General features: G+C 44.6%; 1 protein-coding gene across 1 annotated transcript in view; it reads right to left on the minus strand.

Moving 5' to 3' along the window:
* The window catches only part of LOC138497282 (dynein axonemal heavy chain 5-like), a 1,499,851-nt gene that overhangs the window by 1,247,351 nt on the left and 239,803 nt on the right, over positions 1–12,697 (minus strand). Inside the window, exon 17 of the mRNA XM_069620634.1 lies at positions 5,036–5,209. Coding sequence (XP_069476735.1) covers positions 5,036–5,209 — 174 coding nt within the window. The remainder of the gene's footprint in view (positions 1–5,035; positions 5,210–12,697) is intronic.

Consider the following 12,697-nt stretch of genomic DNA (forward strand, 5'->3'; position numbering starts at 1 on the left):
TTATGGATAGACCTCCTTGATTGCATTCAACCAAGGGGAATGAACTGTGAATCTGACCTTATGTGTTTCATCTAGATCCTTCTGCAAATACATACAGGGGGGGCGAAATTCTTGACATGATATATCTGCGATGTTTTCAATATCCTGAATGCACCCTGTATACCCTGCACACCATCAGGTGTTTGATTGTGGATGTACAATGTGGTATGGAATATCAATTTTTAATGCGATTTTAATGGCAGCTGGCCGTTTTTATAAGATACTGTATGTACTTTCTATGTCCATCATGCCTCTGTTTAAAGCTAGACAGGTCGTATCTAGAAACTGTAGTTCAAAGTTTTTGTGGTTATACGCTTGTACATATCCAAGGTAATAGTGACTCGGTCTCGAGTGCACACTAAGAAAAAACATGGGTCATGCTACATGCTTGAATGTTTAGGGGTTTACACTGCATTTTCTCATCCCATACATTCGGTGAGGATTTGAGTATAGTGTATTTGACATACCCCGTAAAGTTCCACTTTCGAGTGCTCCAGGGAATGGGCACCTGACCGGGAAACTTGGGTTCTCGGATATTTGCCTGTCTCCCTGGTTTCATCCAATTATGTAGTTTCTTACTTACTTGCGGATGCGTATGAGCATCATGCGTATGAGTAGCGGTTCGGTATATCCTCGGCTTAGGTCAGTCGAGTCAGGTTTCACTCCTTTTCGCCGTTTTACAGCACTTAATCTACACACGCACACAACAGCTTTAGGGTTGATTGCCCACACCAGTATGGCCGCCGCGGCTCCTTGTGCGCCTGCGCAGGGCACCCATGGCAACCGCTATAAACTTTTCGCTCGCACTCGTACAAACGAGAGTTTTCCGCGTACATGGCTCCGTGCAGCAGAACCCCTTCAAGGTAATGTTTCGCTGTTTATTGCGTTACCCCTCATGTCTGTGACCTTGATTTCGCATGCATTCTCAAATGCCGGCTCCACGCAGGTTTAAATTCCTGGGCGTAGATATACGTTACACACACGGATTATGACAGTCAGGCTCTGCCATACCTATACGGCACTAGGTGGTGGCCTCATACTGAGCATGAATACTCCTTATTGGTACACTTGTTTACCTGTTTCAACCTTTTGTTGACAGCCCTGGTGAGAGATACATTTTAATTTTGTCCTAGGCTGTCGTTGGCCCTGACACTATTACCCCAGCATCGGGAGAACAAGCCTGAATTTTGATACACACATTTGGGTACCAGAGACCCCCCTTCAAGACCGACACCTGTCAGTCTACTCACGCCAGTGAGGTCCTTCTGCCCTTGGAGGTAATTTCAGACAGCCAGTTAAAAACGTCCATTATTATTTTTTCTAGGAACCGGATATAATGCTAAGATACTTCTCTATTTTAATTACAGGTCAGAATTTAAAGACACACCACTGACTACTAATATTTGAATTGAATTACGAATTGAACACGATTCAGCCACGAATAATAGGCATCTAGCCCTGAAGACGGATCTAGTATCCGAAACGCGTCGGCATTTCTACTACACCTTTAGGATCCTATTAGTTTAGTTTTCAAATCAAAACTCCTCTATGTGATGAAGTTATTGTGTGGAATGTATAACACAATGTCTAAATACAACTGTTGATCACATGACTTTGTTTTTGTTTTTGTATTAACTTTGTAACTGTATATATTGTTGAGAGGAATTAATTGTATTAGTACCTATTGAGATAAATGTTTAATTGGTCAATAACTAGTACTGGCCAATGGTTTGATGAAATTCGGTGGATGTTCTGATTATGTTTACTTTTATGTTTACATTCACTAAAAATACCTTTTCACATGTGTACGAGGGTGGTGTCCATTATTGTTGGGAGACATTACTGTGATCCACTGTGGTACACTGTAAGAATGTTGGTAATTACTGATTGAAATGATACTTTATTTACCAGACTTTTCTAATAACTCTAATTTTGATAAATAACTATACCCTTCTTACAGAAGTGGGGTTGGTGGTCGCATTCCCCACACTCGTGTGACCTAACCTACCTGGGGTAGTCTTTATCCCCACAGGAGTGCATTGTCGGGTCTCCTGTTAACATATAACAGGTTTTGTTTTGTTTGCTTTAGTTTACAGTCTTAGGTGGCCTTGAGACTGGCTGACCCTTCTGCACCTGAAATTATCTAAACTTGATCCATTATTTAATTAACATATATTTTGACCTAACTGGTATACCATTGAATCATTGTATATCCTAATGTGCCCTCCTAACCCCTGACTCTCCACATCTTTAAAACCATGACAGTAGTTTGGCAGGGTGGTAAAAGTGCCAGTAATGGATTTACCAGCACGTTTATCGCTTTGCCAAACTTGTAATGACCCCCATAGACCAGAAAGAAATGATAATCCCAGTAGAGTTCATGGGAACATTAACTTACAGCATGGTGCACCTATGAGCTGTATTGATACAGTGGAACAACACACACACACCACCATATAAAAAAAAGAATACTACACTGGGGGAGGCAACTTTTGATGCAGGGAGGTGTGGGGGTGTGGCTGGCTCTGAAGTGGGCCGTGGCCCGGCATTGTAAACAATAAAAGGTCAGTGGTGGCTGTAAATCAATGTCATTGTGATGCGGCTCACACCCCACCCCAACACATACAAACGTATACTCAGGCACACGCGCACTAATGCAGTCTAGCTCCGTTTTAAAGCCCCACACAGCGGAGGCAGCGCCCCCGGCCGTGAAGCAAAAATGTGGTGCTCCATGCGCCCCTGGTCAATACAGAAGGAAGGGCGAGAGGCACCAGATATCTTTTTAACTTCCCACGCCAGAGCAGGAAGTTAATCACTGGAATAGGGCGATAATGCAGTTTTAAAACACAAAGGACATTTATTTACGTCCCAAATATTTTGCATGCGCTACTGTAATGTTTCATTCAGGGTGGAGAAACAAAGCCATAACTACAGACGTTTGGCCTTACATATTTATTTCTATACATTTCAGGATAGTTGTTCCTGCGAGGTGTGTACTTTTCATCGCATTTCCATAAACACGAATGACTATTTAACCTTTTGACACCAAAGCCATAAAACATATGTTATATGAAATAATGCTGGGAAGATGCGTGGTCATGTGCTTGCATGGCAGACGGGGACCCAACACAGGTGTGACCAGTGTGTAATCATAGGCAACCCATTCATGGTCTTATGTTCCATAACTGGAGCCTCTGCAAGTGATCCAGGTGGCAGCTTTTACTATTAAAAAAAAACCGAATTCGTGGTTTACTAGACTACAGAGTTACTTTATTCCACATCCATATATTGGACACCATAAAGTTATGTGCGTCTTGTCAATCACTACTCATGAAGCCCTCGAGTATCAAAGGCAGGCTTATCTCTTTGTAATTGCCTTTGGTCTGATGATGCCATTACATATGCACATTTCGGGGTCTGCATGCCTTTACGCGCAAAGGGCATTGGAACCCCCAGACCAGGCCCTGGAGAGAAATCGAATAGATGATTTCCCTGTAGGCATAGCAGTACTACAGATTTGATATTTTTGTTTTGTGTATGTGTTAAAATGCTGCTTGCCACCAAGTTGACTCAATCAATGGATATGCAGGGGGGGCGTGAAGGATGCGACATAGAACCACGCACCGCATCCGCATTTAAAGGGTCTTGTAAAACCATTTGGTAAATTAGGGCATGCGAACACAAACATACACGCGCACACACACAGACCCAGACTGCCTCACACGTCCACACACAACTTCCCCGTATGCAGTCCTCTGCTGCTTGAGTGTTCTATTTGGGCAGGGAGCGGGAGCGAGATGCAAGATTCAAAAGCAGGTAGCAGCAATGCCTCAGAGCGCTGGCATGCTAGGCACCGACACTCTGAAAGCCGTGTCTTTACCACTAAAACAAAGTCCTTTTTTTAAGCACGTGGCAGCCGTGCGTGCGGTGGTGGGTGGGGTGCACCAGGCACACTGGATGTGGGGCGACTGCCACACCCAACCCTCCTAGGGTTCCACCAGTAAGCAGCTCACAGACAAACGTGTGTTAATATTTACAACACACATACTCATGATGATGATGTGACCTGTCTACCGGCACATTTACTTTATAATGGAGTAGGACTGATTTTACAAATTTCATTGGAAAGATCAGATTACAAATACACGTCGAAAGAATGAAACGGAGAACGTGCTACTTATCTTGAACTACACCATTTTGCTGTGTAGTTTTTAATAACAAAAATGTACAAACAATCAAACAGCAACCATCTAATGTCAGTCCCACAAGAAAATACTGTAAAATAGGAGTGCACCGGTTATGAAAAATCTACATCCGATGAAAAAGGCAATACGTTTCTCCAATGAGATTCATAGTGAAGACTCACGCCTTCATGAAACCTCTTTGGTCTGGCCGGTACTTGGGCAGTAACCCCTGGATCAGCGAGCCGAACAAGATGGCATCGGCCCGCGGCTCAAAATAACAGGCGGTTGTATAACAAGGGCCTTTAAAAGAGGCTACCAGGCGTTACTACCTGGCAGAGCCTGCCAAACCCGGACTATTGCCATTTGCACCTTGGCATTAAATCCCTGGTGTTAATGGTTTCTTTGTTGTGTGCAAAAAAAAAAAGATAGCACGATCTGTGAAAAGCTTTTTCAATCAAAACACCCGCACTCAAAATGGGCAACAGGAAAAGGGGAAATGCCAGTTTCCTGCAGGCCATCAGGTGATGCCGGTGGTGCGGATAGCAGTGGAGAGGAGAAGAGGCCAAAGATAATTTCATTCATTTCAGAGGGCGAGGTGGGGAACGGGGACAGTAAGGGAAGCCAGCCAGAGCAATCAACCTATTGTTTGTTAAATTCAGCTGGGGCTCTGAGACACCGGATTGGCTGCTCAGGAAAAGCCAGGTCCCAAAGAATGAAGCACACACCAAATTTGAACACAATACCATACTGATTTCCAATGAATGTTTCTTCACACAGAAGGTAAAATCATCTAGCACAGTGTGCTTTCTTACAGGTGGCACGTTGCGGGGCGTGGGCGGATTGTCCTTTTGTTTCTGGTAGAGTTTGCGAACCATTTCCAGATCCCGGCTGTAGCGCTGCAGGACCAGCATGTGCTTCTCTGTGAAGTCAAGGTGGTCTTTACCAATGCGCTCAAACTTCATCAAAAGGCCCAGCATCTGCTCCGTCTGGAAGGGCAAAAACAGTCATCGTCAGTTAAGAAGCCATCGCTGTAACATGTGATGGTAACTAGATAACGTGTTTAGAGCAATCAGATACTGAAACCACTTGGCTGCAATCCTTGAAATGTATTTGCCGGACAGAATAAGTTCAGTAGCATACAAAACTGCTCGAGTGCATTTACCAAACATACTTAAAAACGGAAGTAGTTAAACAGTAGATCCATGTGCCATTTACTATTCATATTTCACGATTAAACCTGAAATTATCTCCATAACGGACTTAAAAATGTCAGTAACGGTAAACATGTGTGGCATTTTACATACTTCTCACTTTGCAAAAGTTCACCTATGTATGAGCTGGGATCGCTTGGGATATTTATAGAATAGGTACATAATGACAAATGATCTACATTTCCTGAGTAATCCAGCCAAATAGCTGTTACATTCCACTAACTGCACAATCAAATAAAAATATGTGCTCTGCGATCAAATACATTAGGTAGACAGACATACAGGGACGTCATTTCACCAAAAGGCCAGGGGTAGCTTTAGTGACATCACATGACTCTTGACCCTTGATGACATCACAGGAAGTGATGACATTTGACCCCACCCCGAAGTGATATCACAGGAAGCGATGGAACACGACCTTTCACCGGTTGACAAAACAGGAAATGGCATCACATAGCATTGTACATTACGGAAAATATGATTACCAAATTACTGTGAATGCAAGCAGACGTCCATGACCAAATGGTAATAATGTGTTATTATATAGCACTTACGCTTAAGCGCTTTATATAGAAAAAATATACAGCCAATATCACCCAACCTGTGTTGGTACTCATTTATCGACCTAAGAAGGATGAAAGGCTGAGTTGAGGCATTTAAGCACATTTAAATCAGTGACTCACCCCCTGAAGTGTGCCTGAAATTAACCTTTAATGAGTCTAGCAATTGTACAATTCCAGAAAGACAATTTATTTGGTATTCCTATTCTTTCTTTTTTAGGACCAGTGCTGAAAGTGATAGACTTGTGGCACTCCTGTTCTTATTTTTCTTCTTTTTTTAAGGGGCCTGAACAAGAAAGCCAGCCACTCCAGAAGTAAAGAGCCACATGGTGCTGGCCACGGGCCAGTAGCTTGCATTACAATAAAAAATATTTTAAAAAAACGTTTTTGGGCCTTTTTTTTTTTTTTTTAGAGGTCGCAAAGGAGGCCACAGAGGTCACAAGGGAGACCTCAGAGGTCGCAGTTGCGACCTCTGGTGACCCCTAAATGACGTCCCTGTAGATATATGCCCAAACTTTGTGACCTGGACGAGTCCATCTCCTGGTTGATGTATATGTTCACTGAAAAAAAAACCTTAGTGAAGGTGCAGTTAAAGTGCACAGATTTAACACATCAGATCCCATGAAATTCAGTGGATGCGGAAAGCCGTGCCAGGTTTTTAGACATTTTCCTCTATGGGAAAATGTATGGGGACTAGGCCGAAACCGTTTTTTTTTGTTTTCTGAATAACTTTATTTTTTAATGGCAGTGGGGCGGGAGGGAGAGGCGGCGGGTTGTTACAGTACAATCTTGTTTGAAAAATATCTGCCACGTCTGTCGTACGAGTCAAAAGTTATTATCAATTCATGTTTTGGGTTTACCAATGGAACTTGATACTCAAGTAAAGTACGGCAACCGCAACCGCAACTTCATTTTATATATATGTATTCAGTGAATAAACGTTGTTAAAAGGGGTGTTATGGTTACAAGAAAAAAAAAGGCATCCCAGATGGCATCACTGATGACATCACATTTCCGTGGCAGTTGTTTTTGTTCAGTGATAGTGAGAATTTTAAGCAGAGGACTTCTTAATCTGCCCATACTCCATTGAAAACATGATACAAATACTCTAAAAAGGTGCTGTACATGTTGACCGTAACCTTGCGCTAGCTTCGTTAGGGTTTAGCCTGAGCTCAGTACACATACATGGAACAGTAAGCAGGCCCCATACATACGATACATTTTTTATGCTTGATGAACCCTAATTTTAGTGTCATTTTATGGTCATACTGTTTCTTTCCTCAGAGTTTCCCTGTATGTGCCTCGGATTTGTGTGTATTGTAAAGGCATCATGGTGCAAGACACAGACAAAGTTTAAACAAACGATGTTTATTAACTTAAACGTCAGGACGGTAGAAGGCCTAACTTAGCATATGCTAAGGTGGGATTTCCCTACCTGAACAAAACTAAGGAAAGTCTGAGTCAAAGGGTTCTAATTAAAAGTCTGTTTCGAAATCTTACTCTTGCCCTCACAACCAAAGCGAACCAACGTGTAGGGATGATTTTAACAAAATGAACAGTGCTTTACTCAAAGTCGGAGCTTCTTTCAGCTCCCCTTCCCCAAGTGAAAGAAAGTTCCATAAAAAGTCTCAAGATCACCTTTCTCATGTTCCAAATAGTTCTTGGGGTTCCCCTCCCCAGGCTCCAAGCAACACAGTTAAAAAAGCAAAGGGGTCGTGATGTTTAACTCTCAAAACAACATGTGCAGTTCCACAAGTGTTGGGCTTCCCTTCCCCAAGGCTCTGCCAAGTTTATTTCAGTCTTTTCAAAGGTATATCACTACTCTAGGTTAACCTGACCATCTTTCTGGTTTGCCTCACCAGTTCAAGCCAAGAAGCAGCGTTGTGGCTGTTTTACAAGGTCTTTGATGTCTCCTCATTCAGGGCCCACTGGTCTAGGTGGAGTTGTCAGACCACACGGTCCACCCATCACAGGTCACGCCGATAGGATCCCTAGGTTACAAAGGTTCTTCAGCTCCTGCCCCTGTGGACCAAATCACTGACTTAATTCCACTTTGTTGGCCTCTTGGCTATATGTGCAAGTGTACACTTCTTTGGCTTCACTTTTTGAATCAACATCATTCTGCCATCACGTGTCATGCACCTCTTGCCAGTTTGTGGCCTTGCCGCATTGCATTCACTCATAAAAGGTCACCTTTGTGGGGTTTTATTCATATCCCACCGTATGTGGCAAGCTTTCACACTTATGGCCTTTTCTGTAGTTTATTTCCACATGGGCACTTTTTAACTCCTTTGTGAGCACTCAGCCCATAAAGTTATATATATAACCGTATATTCAGCATTCAATATAGGTAATTTCAAGGTTTCGTTCAGTTCGGTATTCCATATACTTGTTATGTTTAATTTCACCTTTTCATTCAGTTCAGTGTTTAAAATGCAGTAATTAGGCTTAGGTTTAAGTTTCCATTCAGTTTGTTAATTACGATGCATTAATCTTTCCGAATTTATAATGCATACGTTACATGTAGTTTCAAATTTCTGTTTGGTACGGTATTCAGTAACATTTGCTGCACTTGTGTTCAAAGACCATTACTTATTCCCGGTCTGTTAAGAGTGCCCGGTGCCCCAATGTTCTCCCTGACACTCACTGACTGATTGCAGCTTCCTCCGACGCACCTCGCAGACTAGTTTCTGATTGCAAGGCCAGCAGATCTTCTGATGCAAGCCCTGCTCGTCTGCCGGGCAGTCTTCTTGCACACCAGCAATTGGAGCGGCTTCTCTCCAAAGCAAAAGGTGTCCTTTCTCCTCTGTATGCACCCGCAGCTCCTGCTGCTGGTGCTCTGGGCTGGAGGCTCCCACACCTGTGTCCACGATAAGGCCCACTTGTCTTGGGCCACACTGGTCCCTGGGGTCTCAGCCGTGGTGGGACCAGAGCAGGAGCCAGGTCCCCAGCAGTCTCCACAGATGATGGGGTCCTCTTCTGGTCTATGCCACGCAGCTTCCTTCTTGCTTCCCGCTGAAGTGGGAACATGGGAAAACACCCTCCCCCATTCTCATCCAGACCCTGGCCTAGTGGATCACGGCCCAAGCACCCCCGCGAGAGGAGTTTGACCCGCTCACCTCCTTACCAGACAAGGTACCATGTGTTCGTGGCCCACATGCACGAGGAGCATGCCCACTACCATGCCCTGGCCAAGCCGACGCCTGTGACATGGACCAGATCGACTAGAACAACAGCCACAAAGCATCAACATCGTTAGAGATGCCATGACGACATAGCCAACAGACAAGAACACACGTGCCACCATGCACACTGGTCACTCACACAGCAACCCGCACGAAGAACATACTCAGTGCTATGACATAGCGGACTGACACTCAAGGACGTGCATCGTTGTTATTTTTCCACATAGGCCTCCTACAGCACTGCAGAAAGGCAAGATGCCTGAAGAGCTTGTGTATACGCTTGCAGACGCTTCATGCTACCCTACCCACATAGAGATGTCATCATACATATATATATATCTACTACTACTTGTGATACTCTGTCACCCTGCGGCACCTATGTTAGTAATTATACATCGCCTCCCAGGAAAACTAGGCCCGAGTAGGCCGCAAGCAAGAGTCCCCAGGCCGGAGCCTCTAAGACGAAAAACCTTCGCCAGACAAAAAGCAATGCGCTGACCATGCAGAACGAGTCCCTGCAAGAGCCCACCGCCAAGGCCACAATGTTGCAACCCACATACCAAGCTCTCAGTGCCAAGGCTACACCTGCCGCAGCCAGCACCCCTCTGGGCCGAAAAAGCAAATGTAATGCTCATAATTATGCTCCAGCTACGGTCTCTACTCACGTGACCGAGCCGACAAGATGCCAAGCTTACGAGACAGAAAGTCGCCGTGGTCCCACGTCTGGGATGCAGGTTGCAACAATGAAGCGACAAGTTGGACACCTACACCGATGGGAAAGGCGTGATCATCAGCCACTAGCAAAGACCTGTCCATTGTCCGCCACTAACACATAGTTGCACAATATTGCCAACACCAGGCACCTCGCGGGCTGGGAACAGCGATGGTCCCAGGCTTGGGGGCTCACGAGGGGACCAATCAGAGTACGAGGGGCTCCTCACTGACGCCATTTCGGGTAGCCAATCACCAAGGGTCCCCATGTAACCACTTTATTGTAGCAAGTTGTAGGGGCAACCCAAGTGTGCCACCGGACCTGTTCTTATCAAATAAGATTTCTCCATATATGTACCTATATTAACCCTACCACTCGGGGAGCCAACCCGAAGTGGCGATAGGTTTTGTGACGGTTTTTCCCAGGTGACGCGAGCAGCGTGTCATACTACGGTAAAAAGAGCCTGCGAGCCCCACTAAGGATGAGAGCGTCTCCCCAGATGCATACAGACGGAGAACGATCCCTGCCGTTACTATAATAAACAGCAGTAATTACTTTGCTCTTGTGTGAGCCTCATACTCCTTTTGGGACACTGGAGCTGGGGAGGCTCCAACTCCTCCCGAGGTCCGCGGACGGCTCTGCCGGCCCCCGGGAGTTCATCCAGACAAGTTGGAGGCACTGCTGAGATCTGCTTGAGATCTACCTAACCTACTCTAAGAGCATAACTACCAGGCCTCCTGCAGAGAGGCAAACCGGCAGCGCGCCCCCCTCTGCCGTTGCCCCCTTTCGAGGACTACAGGTACATCGTGGAACTGCGAGAAGACCGGACAGCGCAACCCGGACATTGGCCCTCGGGAACCGACTTGAAAAGTATCCCGCTTTGGAGGAGCCAGCTCTTTTCACAAAAAACGGAAGAAACATTGCACCTCAACGGGCACAGGCCATAACAAACACACTGCAGCCACAGACAGTGAGACAACTACAGCAGTTCTTGGGCTTATGCAATTACTGCAGGGCTTGGGTTTTTGATTACAGCTCATACGCAGGACCACTGCTTGAGGCACTGAAAGAAGCACAGAGGGGGGGGAAAAGAAGTTGAGATGGACCACAGAAATGACAGAAGCATTTCAGCAACTAAAACATGCCATATCCACAGCATCAGTACTAGCCACGCCAAAATATGAAGAACAATTTTTTATTTTTTCAAATTGCAGCTCAGCAGTGATGAGAGCAGTACTGACAAAAAAAATAGCATGGGGCACAAACCAGTGGCATTTTACAGCGGGCACCTAGACCCTGTAATGCTAGGACACTTCACGTGCGAGCAGAGCCTGGCTGCCTCAGCATTTGCAGTGGAAAAATCATCCTCAATAACAATGGGTTGCCCAACAACACTGTACGTGGAGCATGCCCTTTTTGCCATTTTAAACAAACCAAAATCAACACTGACTACTCAAAGAGCATCAGGGTATGAAGTTATCTTGAAATATTTAAAAAAAAGGTAGCAGGCGCTCCTCTCCAGAAAAAAACATGGCATTATAAGTTTTTCTGAGATGAGAGTTTGCAGCACACGCTTTTTGCTCACTGTACCTTTCACAGATGGGAAATATCCATTTGCATATCAGTTTTTGTCCCGCCCACATGGGCAGTCCAGCACCGAAATGCTATGGCAATTCCTCTCTGAACAAGAGTACCAAAAGCAACCCCAAACACGTGTTTCAGCCTTGTTAGACATCATCAGTGAGGTGAAGCTTTGTCTCTCTGAGACAGTGAGCAGGGAGTCCACGTCTGGTTGCCCCCCAGGTAACTCAGGGAGACCAACCCCAAGTTCCTTGCAAATATTTTAAAAAAGGTAGCAGGCGCTCCTCTGCAGAAAGAACATGGCATGATAACCTGTTCTGAGATGAGAGTTTGCAGCACACGCTTTTTGCTCACTGTACCTTTCACAGATGGGAAATATCCATTTGCATATCTGTTTTTGTCCCTCCCACATGGGCAGTCCAGCACCGAAATGCTATGGCAATTCCTCTCTGAACAATAGTACCAAAAGCAACCCCAAACACGTGTTTCATCCTTGTTGGGCATCATCAGTGAGGTGAAGCTTTGTCTCTCTGAGCACATTGAGCAGGGAGTCCACGTCTGGTTGCCCCCAGGGCACAGCTTCACCTCGCTGATGAGGCCCAACAAGGCTGAAACACGCGTATGGGGTTGCTGGTGGTACTCTTGTTCAGAAAGGAATTGCCATAGTATTACGGTGCTGGGGTTAAAGTTTTAAACAATGAGAAGAAATATTCTGATATAAACTTTAATACATTTTATTAGCAAGAAATGCAAGGAAGTGTTTAGGAAAGAAAGAATAGAACTGGAAATACAACGTAGTTTTAGTTTATGTGTGCGCACACATAGGTCATATTTTAGTTATAATTATATTCATTTTAACAAGGTTATCTTTTGTTCAACTGCCAAGAGTTCTTCTGTTACTTCCTCAACAAACTGTCAAGTGTCAAAACAAAGAGACTCTTAAAATTGGGAGACCTAACTTTGTTTGGAATTCTGAACTTACTCATCAAAAAGGGTAATCTCAAGTTGATGTTGGTTAAGAAGTTACAGTGACACTATTACTCTTATGAATTACAAACAAAATATTGAAAGCAGTTAACATACTCTTAGCATTCGCAGAGGATTTGCAGGTGAGATATGTGATGTTCTAGAAAATGATAAAAGAATGAGAAAGTTTTGTGAAGAGAATTAAATTTGTAACTAAACTTTCTTTACACAGAGACCTCAAGAAGAAAGAAGATCCAGT

The sequence above is a fragment of the Ambystoma mexicanum genome, chromosome 5q (genome assembly GCF_040938575.1).
Source record: "Ambystoma mexicanum isolate Mex_15411 chromosome 5q, UKY_AmexF1_1, whole genome shotgun sequence".
NCBI lineage: Eukaryota > Metazoa > Chordata > Amphibia > Caudata > Ambystomatidae > Ambystoma > Ambystoma mexicanum.